Consider the following 12,246-nt stretch of genomic DNA (forward strand, 5'->3'; position numbering starts at 1 on the left):
TATCATGTTCCTCCTCTCTAAAGTGAACATACCCAGAGTTGCCAGCTCATAGAATTATTGTGAGAATTAAATGAGATAAATAATGAAATCATGCAAAATGTTTAACACAATGAAAGCCTTTAACAAGAGATTTGCTACCTCCCCCTCAGTCCCCCAGCACACCCCAGCACTATCTAAATATGATAACTCCTAACAGAAGTTAGTTTTTATTTGGAACACAATGTATAACAGAATGCATTGTAACTCCATTAAGAAGCTTAGTTACTCAAAGAACCGTAAAAATATCAGATAAGATATTCCAGCGTTGCCAACTGCCACCTGCGGGAGGAAGGCTGGCGAGGAACAGAATGGAGTGACTACAAAAATAAAGAAATAGAAGGTGTGACCAGCTTGATGGCATAATCAGTTTTACGTAGACCCCCAGATAGTCCATGCATTTACCAACTCATTAAAAAAATTTTTTTTGCTTACTTTTTAAGTAGTATTTAAAAAATAAATGCTGGGTTTTTGTTGTTATTGTTGTTGTTTTGTTTTGTTTTGTTTTGTTTTTTATGCCACTGATTACATTTTTATTAGCCGAAGGCCTCTCAAGGTAAAATCAACAGAGCAAAGTCAAGAGACTAAATTGTAAAAGAAAACTTCTGCCTAAACCAGACAGAAGCTCTTTTGAAACTAAGTAGCTAAGATTAAAAGGTTCTTTCTTCCATATTGGCACATAGATTACAGAACTACTTTTCCCCCCACATCTAATAGAGGAACACGTAATTCTTTAATAATCCTTGCATGCAAATCTTCCTTCAGTATTCTTCATGATGCAGATAATTGTCTTAATTTTAAAGGTGAAGGAAGAAATTGGAGATGTTAGTATTTTAGTAAATAATGCTGGTGTCGTCTACACGTCGGATTTGTTTGCAACACAAGATCCTCAGATTGAAAAGACTTTTGAAGTTAATGTACTTGCACATTTCTGGGTAGGTATGACTTCTTTTATGAACACATTCCCTTTTGTAAAACCCAAAGACTATGTTTAAAGTGGAGAGTTCAGGACACCTGGGTGGCTCAGTCCGTTAAGTGTCTGCCCTGGGCAGGATCCTGGGATCATGACCCAAGCCAAAGGCAGAGGCTTAAGGGACTGAGCCACCCAGGCTAAAGATACCCAATGTATCTTAAAGATTTTTTTTTTTATTTGACAGAGAAACATCACAAGTAGGCAGAGAGGCAGGCAGAGAGAGAGAGAGGAGGAAGCAGGCTCCCTGCTGAGCAGAGAGCCCGATGCAGGACTTGATCCCAGGACCCTGAGATCATGACCTGAGCCGAAGACAGCGGCTTAACCCACTGAGCCACCCAGTCACCCCCAAATGCATCTTTATAACTGATGAATCTGCCTGTCATTCTGCCTTTATTAGGATGTAGGGCATTGCCTTAATGTTTTGAATCCCCGTCACATAGTAGGTGCTCAATAAATATTTATTGCATGAACCGTTCAGTGACTACTGGAAGATTGCTATTCATTTCAGTATTTTGATGACATATCCAAACTATTTTCTAACAATTTCACATGATACATAAATTCTTTGATAACTCTAGTTATTATATCTATTCAATATATGAAATGATAGAAAACATCAGTGGCAAAAGATGTAGAGGCTCAGGGGATATTAGAAGTTCACAATTTTAGTGAAATGGATTCTCAAAGTTTTCAGTATCCACTGCTTTGCTTAGTTTTTCCAATCTAGGTATCATGTCCAGGTGCCTTAATTTGCCACATTTGGCAATTAATTGGTTTTATCCCCCCTTTATTCTAGGAAAAATGTTAACAAAATATAGTTTTGTTTGGAAATATTCCCAATGGGTCTGAAAATGAGAAATAACAGTTTATCTTTTTCTCTTCATAAACACTATTGCTAGACTTCAAAAGCATTTCTTCCAGCAATGATGAAGAATAATCACGGCCATATTGTCACTGTGGCTTCAGCAGCTGGGCATACTGGGGTCCCCTTCTTGCTTGCTTATTGGTAAGTGAGCTTGTGTTCCCTTAACTTATTTCTGTGTTTAACTTGTGTGTGATTTCTTATCTTGTCTAATGAAAACTACCATTGATGATGATAAACTTGAAGTTGCCCAAATAGAAAGTAGCACAAAGTCTCTTGTACAGTAGCATTATCAACCGTTAATCCCCTCCTGGCTGACCGTTCTAGAGGTGGCTGCAGGGAAGTTATCCAATTAGAATTCAGCTCTTTTTTCTTTTTAAATTTTTTTTTTAAGATTTTATTTGTTTATTTGTCAGAGAGAGAGAGAGAGCGCGAACAAGCACAGGCAAACAGAGCGGCAGACAGAGGCAGAGGGAGAAGCAGGCTTCTTGCCAAGCTAGGATCCCGATGTGGGACTCGATCCCAGGATACTGGGATCATGACCTGAGCTGAAGGCAGCTGCTTAACCAACTGAGCCACCCAGGCGTCCCTCTTTTTTTTTTTTTTTTTTTTTTTAATGTTTTGTTTATTTACTTGAGAGAGAGAGAGAGAGCAAGCACAAGAGGGAGAAGCAGGCTCCCTGCTGAGCAAGGAGCCCAGTTCGGGATCAAGACCTGAGCCAAAGGCAGACACTTAACGGACTGAGCTACCTAGGTGCTCCTAGAAGCCGGCTCTTAAAGCATTTTTCATCCCTTTTAGCAGCAAGAAGTGATAAAAGAAGGAATATTTTTGTACCATGAATAAAAGTTAATAATAAATTTTAATAAAGTAATTTTATGGGAACAAAACAGTATAAAGAGAAAGAGTATAATCTGGAATTCTAAGTAGTAAAAGCATCCAAACAGTGAAATTGTTGTAAAAAAAGAATTATAATAGTTACCCATTTTTTTTAAAGATTTATTTATTTATTTGACAGACAGAGATCACAAGTAGGCAGAGAGGCAGACAGAGAGAGAGAGAGAGAGGAGGAATCAGGCTCCCTGCTGAGCAGAGAGCCCGATGTGGGGCTCGATCCCAGGACCCTGGGATCATGACCTGAGCTGAAAGCAGAGGCTTTAACCCACTGAGCCACCCAGGTGCCCCAATAGTTACCCATTTAAAAACCCATGCCGGGGTGCCTGGGTGGCTCAGTTGGTTAAGCAACTGCCTTCGGCTCAGGTCATGATCCTGGAGTCCCAGGATCGAGTCCTGCATCAGGCTCCCTGCTTGGCGGGGAGTCTGCTTCCCCCTCTGACCTCTCTCCTGTCATGCTTGTGCTCTTTCATTCTCTCTCTCTCAAATAAATAAATAAAATCTTAATAAAAAAAAAAAACCCATGCCATTATAATACCTGAAGAACTTAACTGTAACAAGAATGGTGTGTTCCACTGTATACTGTGGAGAATTGCTCAGTGAGGCCACCATAGCCCAGGGGATCCTACGGATTGCACACACCCCAACAGTGCCTGGCCATTTCTATATTTTAGCAAATAATGACTCTTAAAATGTTGAATTACTGTATTACATATTCAAATAATATGTATTGTCAAATAAATGTACAGATATGCTCAAATTTGTTTTCTGCCATTTTGGAATTAAGTAAGTAAGTAAATTCTAGAAACAACAGATATAGTTGTATGGATATAAATTTATAAACATTGGCATGGATGGGTATCTGTTTTTATCTAATACATATGTGTGTGTGTGTGTGTGTGTGTGTATAAAAGATCTGTATCTTGCATTTCATAAGTTCCCAAGGACACATATATACCAAGCCATTTTCCTCTGACCACACCCAGAGAGTGGTTATTCTTTGGTAATGATAAGTAATTTTATTTTGTTCCTTTTATTCATTTATATTTTCTTTCTTTCTTAGCATGTGTTTGTTTTCTAATAGTTTTAAAAATCAACGCAGACTTGGATTGAGTTTTTTTTCTCAAAGATAAAAGGACTGCTGAGGCAATCACAGGACAGACCTGTGGTCCAGGGCCACTAGAAGTTAGGTGATGGTCCCCTGGCCCTCTGAGGCTGATACGATTTAGCATTCCTGCACGTGTTGAACGATAGCGGCAGGTGTTGCTTCTCAGATACTACGTGACACCCTGCTCCCCTGCCAGATTCCTAGTCCCCAGGAATCGGGAGAGACCAAGAGAATCTGAGTCCAGCAGGGGCTGGGAAGGCAGTCATGCCTTCTCCTTCTCTTTGCCCTAGTAAATACTGTAGCTCGTTTGATTTGGACTTGATTCTACTCCACTGAATGTTCAGCAGTGAAAATCAAGAGAGAATGTGTTTTCCATGAGAAACAAATTTATTTTGTTCCCTATTGGTAGTACTTTCAGCAGAAGTAAAAGATCTCACCAAGTCTTGTCAAAGCAGGAACGACACACACAGTTGTGTGGATTGCAGACTACACAATTCTAGGCTGCACTGTTCATGTTCGGGTCCCTTTAAACTCGAAAGATTCTCCAGGAGATGGCAGTAAAGTCACTTGAGAAGAGGAGTAGGTTTGTCTTCACACAAAGGCACCCTTTGGGCTGAAAGGCAGGGTCGCAAGCATACAAGTGCGTTGTGCATTTCTGGCTTTGGAGGAAAGAGGCGGCTTGCTTGCCCCTGCGGGACTCTTCTTTGGCTCCTCGGCTGCACGTGGCCCGAGCTGCTGCAGTCTGTGATCCTTCATGTTCGCAGCTGTCTTGGATTCACTTGACTCTGGTTTTTGCTCAGCCTTTGCTCAATGATAGAACTTTCACAGAGACACACTGAAGACTCCTCTCAGCAGAAAGCAGTGTTTATCGGTGGTTGTTGTTAACAACTGGGCAATATAACTGAGACACTGCTTTTTTAAAACATAAACTTTTTAATTGAAGTATAGCCTACATTGATTGGTAAAAATGCAGAGGTCATAAATGTGCAGCTCAATGAGCTACTGTGATGTGGACACATCTGTGTAACCCCCAGGCAGATCCAAAAATTAGGACAAGACCTTAAAACTCTTCCCAACCCACAGTCCCTCTCTCGTTCTCGAAGGACTTGTATTGACTTGTCACACCACAGATGAATTCTGCCCCCTTTTGATCTTTATACACATGGATTCATGCTGTGTATGTTAGGAATGTCCTGGCTGTTGCTGATAGCCACGGATTCATCATTTTCTTGCCTGCGTAGTATGCACGAGGTTACTAGATAGCGATGTATTTATCCATACTACTGTTTAGAAACATCTGGGTTGGGGCATCTGGGTGGCTCAGTGGTTTAAGCCTCTGCGATCGGCTCAGGTCATGATCCCAGGGTCCTGGGATGGAACCCCGCATTGGGCTCTCTGCTCAGCAGGGAGCCTGCTTTCCTTCCTCTCTCTCTCTGCCTGCCTCTCTGCCTACTTGTGATCTCTGTCTGTCAAATTAAAAAAAAAAAAAAAAAAAAAAAAAAAAAAAGAAATATCTGGGTTGTTTCCAGGATGGGACTGTTGTGGATCATATGTTATGAATCTTGACCCAATCACTTACTAATGTGTGACCTTGGCAAGTTACTCCTTTGTGCTTCATTTTCTCTTCACCCATAGGAGAAGCTCATCACAGCAACTAACCAAATCCTCAGGATGCTGTAAAGTTTAAATCATATAATGTAATGCACTTAGGATAGAATCTAGAGTCCTGTAAGTGTTCGATAACAGGAGGGTTCCTGTTGGTGTTACATCCTAATTCTGCTTCCCTGTAGTTACACAAAACAGCAAAGTCCCACCTCTTATTTTAACTTCCAGAATGGTTTGCCTCCGTGAAACTAATCCTGTATATTCTGGCTCCCCAGTGTTGAGATGAAATGAAAGGGGACCTGGAGTTACCCAGTTCTTTTCCCTGTAATGGAGCCTTTAGCTGTCACTGGCCTGAGTTGCTACACCCACAGCAAAATAATTTATTACAGCTCCAATCACCTATGTTGGAAAAAAAGGTTGCAATTTATTTTGAAGTTACAGTTCAACAGTTTTAAATGATTAATGTGAAAAATCCAAGATCACAGAACTGGATTTGTGGTGAGAGACGTTGACCTTTTAATTCTATTCTAAAATGTTTTTGGCTGCTTGCTAAGCATTTTGTCCAAAAGTATCTGGACTTTTAAAAGAAAATATTTATTTCTTTATTAAAGATTTTATTTATTAATTTGTCAGAGAGAGAGAGAGAGAGAGATCATAAATAGGCAGAGAGGCAGGCAGAGAGGGGGAGAAGCAGGCTCCCTGCTGAGCAGAGAGCCCAATGTGGGGTTCAATCCCAGGACCCTGAGAACATGACCTGAGTCAGAAGCAGAGGCTTAACCCACTGAGCCACCAAGGCACCCCTAAAAGGAAGTATTTAAAAGTACCATGAAACTCTGGCTAATATATCTTGTCAACTTGAAGAGCCAATTTACAATCATGAAAGTCATTGGTGTGGGAAGACGTGGCTAAATCAAGTCCTGACCTTTATTAGCTTATAATGAAATGTTATTTAAAAGAATGATTGGGATAAGAAATATTCATGTTATTAATAATAAGAAATTTGATGTAATATTACAAAGTGCAGGTGAAAAAATCCACTCACTTTTCGCTTTCATATATACATATATACATATATCTGAAAATTCAGATATATGTATCTGAAGTTCAAAAATACAGAGTTCTTTTAATATGCTCAACATCATTAACTCTGAGCTTTTATGTACTTCTACACTTTTGGTTCACTTAAGAAAAACCAGAAAATATAACTTAGTAAAAGAGAAAAAAATTACTCATAGTCTTACCGTGCAGAAATAATCATGGTTAGCAGTTGTTATAATTTTTTAGGACATTTTAAATATAGGTATGTAGTCAAGCATTGAAAAAAATCTACGTGCATAATCTTGGCTTTTTAAAACTTCTTTATTTTTATTTTTTAAAGATTTTATTAATTATTTATTTATTTATTTATTTATTTGTCAGAGAGCAGAGTGCAGTATAAGCAGGCAGAGTGGAAGGCAGAGGCAGAGAGAGAAGCAGCAGGCTCCTCACTGAACAAGAAGCCTGGTGCGGGGGGCGCCTGGGTGGCTCAGTGGGTTAAGCCGCTGCCTTCGGCTCAGGTCATGATCTCAGGGTCCTGGGATTGAGCCCCGCATCAGACTTTCTGCTCAACAGGGAGCCTGCTTCCTCCTCTCTCTCTGCCTGCCTCTCTGCCTTCTTGTCTCTCTCTCTCTCTGTCAAATAAATAAATAAAATCTTTAAAAAAAAAAAAAAAAAAAAAAGAAGAAGAAGAAGTCAGTGCGGGACTCGATCCCAGGACCTCGGGACCATGACCCAAGCCAAAGGCAGCAGCTTCACCAACTGAGCCACCCAGGCATCCCTTGACTTTTTTAAATTTAAAGATTTTATTTATTATTTATTTGACAGAGACACAGCGAGAGAGGGAACACAAGCAGGGGGAGTGGGAGAGGGAGAAACAGGCTCCCCACTGAGCAGGGAGCCCAATGTGGGGCTCAATCCCAGGACCCCAGGATCATGACCTGAGCTGAAGGCAGACACTTAATGACTGAGCCACCCAGGGGCCCCAAATTTTACATGAACATTTGGATGTTAATACATATATGTGCAATGTCATTTTCATTTTTTGCATGCTATGCCGCTGCACATATGTACCACTGTTTGTACAAATTATCCATTATTGTTGCACAGTTCATCTGTCAGGACTTTTTCGGTTGCGAGGGACATGACGCTTAAACTGCTTCGGACCAGAAGAGGGGTCCCCCCCCGCCCCCGCTCTGTAGTTCCAGAGCATCAGGCAGGCTCTCTGCCTCTGTCTGCTGGTGAGGTAGCTACCGGCAGTTCCCTTAGCGATATAGCCAGCAGGTGGGGGAAAAGCCTTGATTACTCAGCAATGCCTTCCAACGTTCTAGTTGCAGAGATCACTCCAGGTGGATCCAGCCACTGGACAGGGGCCACCTGTGGCAGGCTAGTGACAGAGTGAGGTCTCCAGAATAAGGAAATAAGAATACCAAAGGGCAAAAACAAACAGCTTTCCACTCCACATGTTTGTTTTTTTTCTTTTAAGATTTTTATTTATTTGACAGACAGAGATCACTAGGAGGCAGAGAGGCAGGCAGAGAGAGAAGGGAAAGCAGGCTCTCCACGGAGCAGAGAGCCCGATGCGGGGCCTGATCCCAGGACCCTGGGACCATGACCCGTGCCAAAGGCAGAGGCTTTAACCCACTGAGCCACCAGGCGCCCCCACTCCCCACGTTTAAAATGGTCTCCACCTATTGGCCTTCATGAACTATAAATCCCAGAGACTAACCTTGAATATAAATCTTTAGGAACATGACCGATTATTTCTTTGGGATAAATACCTGTAAGACAAAGGACTAGATCTAAGAGCATGGTGTATTTTTAATGAATTTGATACCGTTTGCCCAATTGCCTTCCAGAAAAAGTTGCCAATTTGGAACTGTGCTTTGGAAAATAGAAAGCTGTGGAAAGTCCTCTCTCATCGTTTTTGTTGTTGTTGTTGTTTGTTTTCATTTTTATTTTTAAGCTTAGACATATATTGAAGGCTTAAAGAGAAAAGATTCCTAGTTCAATGATTTAAAATGAAAACATTCTGTACTTTGAAAAGCAACTCTAACAAAAATTTCTTCATATCCTCACCATTACTGCTAGGCAAAAATCCCATCTTATTTTATTTATCTTTTCAATTTATTTTTTTTAAAGATCTTATTTATTTATTTGACAGAGAGAGAGAGAGAGAGGCAGGGAGAGAAAGAGCACAAGCAGGGGGAATGAGAGAGGGAGAGGCAGGCTTCCTGCCAAGCAGGGAGACTGATACAGGGCTCGATCTCAGGAACCTGGGATCATGACCCGAGCCAAAGGCAGATGCCTAACGACTGAGCCACCCAGGCGCCCCCCCCCAACTTGTTTTAGTTTGTGTTTATTTTATTCCTAAAATAACACATTTTTATATGCATACACCCATTGGTATTTTTATATTGTGACTTTCCTGCTAATGTCCTTCAGCCGCTTATCAACTAGAGTACTGTCTTACTCATTTACAAAGTTCCCTGTATTAACCCTTACCCATGGCTTACCTGTTGCAACTGCTTTACCAGTTTGTCATTTGCCTCTTAACTAGGGCGGGAGCTAATGAGGTTTAGAGTGCATCTTATAGAGGGGCCTGGTTTATTGGCTCAATTTTAAAGCCCGATTCTACCACTTTGTTTTGTGTCTTTAGGCAAGTCCTGTAACCCTGTTGAGGGAGCTCGTCCAGAAGCCGTGACCTGCGGAGCTGGACGTAGGCAGTTGTAGGCTCCTCCACACCGCCCTGTCCTTGTAACAGTATCCAACTGCCTTCCTGGTTCCCAAAAGCTGCCTTAAGGACACAGCCTTGAGATAGAAATGTGGTGTTGAGGGACATCTGGGTGGCTCAATTGGTTAAGTGTCTGCCTTCAGCTCAGAACATGATCCCAGGGTCCTGGGATCAAGTCCCACATCGGGCTCCCTGCTCAGCAGGGAGTCTGCTTCTCCCTCTCCTGTCACTCTCCCTGCTTGTGGTCTCTCTCTCTCTCTCACACTCTCTCTTGCAAATAAACAAATAAAAATCATTAAAAAGAAAGAAAAGAAAAGTGGTGTCAAGACCATCTGAATGGTATATATGCTGAACCCAGTTAAGGCCTCTATATAAAATTTAAAGATTCTGGCTGGTGGTGTGGGAATCTACTCACCTTACATCTGCGCAAGATGAGTGTCCCAAGTTCCCTTGCTTATTAAGCCTGCCACCCACCGATACAGAGTGGTCTGCCTCTTTCTTTGGCCTCCCTACCCTGTGTATGCAACCAGGGGTAGCTTCAGATTATATCCAACCAGCTCCCCCATCCCAGTGCCTCAATTTCCTTTCTGGTAAATGGGCATCATAGTCACAGCTATTGCAAAGAGTCGTTGTGGAGATTCAATGCAATAATACATCTGAATAACTAAGGACAGTGTCTGACAGTGATCAGTTTTACATATGATTATTTTTGTGTCTTTTCAAGGTAAGGTTTATATCTTACGTAAGTAAATCTAGCCATCTTTTAAGTTTTCAGTATATGTGTGAGTTCTAAAAAAAAAAAAAAAGTTGAGGGAACTTTCCACAGGTTTGTATTTTCCAAAGCACAGGTTAATTGGCAAGAATTTACAACTACTTTGTATAATCGCTAATAAATACAAACTTACAGAAGAATAATCTGGTAATTAATGGCCCCAAACTACACACTTTAAAGTGATTAAAATGGGTAATTTTGTTATATATATTTTCACACAATTTTTAAAAATTAAAATAATGTCAGATTCCAAAAAACATTGAATTGTACATTTCAAATGGGTAGATTATGATACATGAATTTAATTCTCAATAAAGGTATTTTTAAAAAACCTAATTAGAAAAATAATACCTGCTTAGAATATGATTACTTTGGGATGCCTGGGTGGCTCAGTTGGTTAAGCAGCTGCCTTCGGCTCAGGTCATGATCCCAGCGTCCTGGGATCAAGTCCCACATCGGGCTCCTTGCTCCGCAGGGAGCCTGCTTCTCCCTCTGACTCTGCCTTCCACTCTGTCTGCCTGTGCTCGTGCTCGCTCACTCTCTGACAAATAAATAAATAAAATCTTTAAAAAAAAAAAAAAGAATATGATTACTTTTCTTCTCTTCCCAAATGAAGGAGCTGTAATGATAAGAAGTGCTTTGCATTTTGATTCATTTGTTTGACAAATATTTATTGAGCAGCTATGATAAGCCAAGCACTGTGTTAGGCCCTGGGGATTTATTGGAAACCAAAATAATCATGAAACTTATAGTAAAAGTATGAAGGACAGATGTTAAAAAAAAAAAAATCACCCCAATGAATATTTAATGACAAACCCTAAACAGGCTATCGTGAAAAACAGAAGATTACTATATAGTGCAGAAGTAATTTAGTCTAGAGGTGAGGGGAAGGCCTCTTTGAGGAAGTGAAGTTGAGACTTAAAGGGAAAAATAAGAGTTGTCCAGGGGAGTTTTCCCAGGAATTCCTGGGTATGTTAGATAATTAACAGGCTATGGTGACATTAACTCTTAGGGAAGCAACAACAAAAGCAAACACTTTGCCAATTTCCCTAGCGAGACCTTTGAACCTACTCAGTTCTCACTTCAGTAAGTGGTGTGGGGATGTAGTAAGAGGTCTTTGCCAATGCTTCTTAGACTTTAAAGATTGATTTATTGATTTATCTTTGAGAGAGAGAGAGAGATCCACGCACTTAGCACAAGCAGGGGGGACAGAGGGAGAGGGAAAAAGAGAATCCCAAGCAAGCTCCGCTCTGAGTGCAGAGGCCAACCTGGGCTCCATCTCACAACCCTGAGATCATGACCTGAGCCAAAACCAAGAGTCAGATGCTTAACCAACTAAGCCATCCAGGCGCCCTCCTTCTTAGACTTAAATGCCTATAAATTTACCTGAGACTCTATATTGTGAGTTCTGATTCGGTAGGTCAGGGCTGGACCCGGAGATTCAGCTGTTGGCCATGAAGCCAGCCCCAAGAGCACACTTAACTTGGGAAGACGGACAGTGGAATTAAGTAGATGCAGCAGCTTCCTTGAATCCTTTTGTGACCTCTCTCTGTTTATTTCCAGTTCAAGCAAGTTTGCTGCTGTTGGATTTCATAAAGCTTTGACTGAAGAACTGGCTGCTTTAGAAAGAACTGGAGTCAAAACAACATGTCTCTGCCCTAATTTCATAAACACTGGCTTCATCAAAAACCCAAGTACTGCGTAAGTTGAGACAAGAGGGTTGGTGATTACCATGAATATCAGTCATTCTGTGGGTTTTCTTAAATATTTTAATCCTTTAAACCTGATATCTGATGCCCTTAGCTCATCTCAATTTCAGCTCCTATACAGTGTGGGAAAACAGGTGGAGAGACAGAGGGAGGGAGAGAATGTATATAAACAAATATGAGTTAACTCAGATGAACGTGCTAATCCTCATTTTTTTTTTTCTTTTCTGGGCAGTGGTTCTCTGACTTAAGTATACATACATTTCCCCAGGAGTGCTTAGGAACCATATAGGGGGTCCCACCCCCGGAGTGGTTGATTGCCTGGATTTGGCTGGGAGAGAGTGGTGGTGGGGAGAGAGCCTTGGGGCTCTCTTAAACAAGCACCATCAGCAATTCTGATACAGATAACCCAGGACCAGGGTGAAAAACACCTTCCTTTGGTAACAGAGGTTATCCTCCAAAATAAGTACCAGTCTTTACTTAGTTAAAAAATAAAATTACAGGGCCGCCTGTGTGGCTTAGGT

The 12,246-nt window shown here is 41.1% G+C and overlaps 1 protein-coding gene across 1 annotated transcript in view; it reads left to right on the forward strand.

Annotated features, from left to right (window-relative positions):
* The window catches only part of HSD17B11 (hydroxysteroid 17-beta dehydrogenase 11), a 38,106-nt gene that overhangs the window by 8,791 nt on the left and 17,069 nt on the right, over window positions 1–12,246 (forward strand). The window contains exons 3-5 of the mRNA XM_004756118.3: window positions 840–971; window positions 1,909–2,015; window positions 11,580–11,717. Coding sequence (XP_004756175.1) covers window positions 840–971; window positions 1,909–2,015; window positions 11,580–11,717 — 377 coding nt within the window. The remainder of the gene's footprint in view (window positions 1–839; window positions 972–1,908; window positions 2,016–11,579; window positions 11,718–12,246) is intronic.

This window comes from Mustela putorius, unplaced genomic scaffold (assembly GCF_011764305.1).
Source record: "Mustela putorius furo isolate JIRA1106 unplaced genomic scaffold, ASM1176430v1.1 tig00000382_pilon_pilon_pilon, whole genome shotgun sequence".
Classification (NCBI taxonomy): domain Eukaryota; kingdom Metazoa; phylum Chordata; class Mammalia; order Carnivora; family Mustelidae; genus Mustela; species Mustela putorius.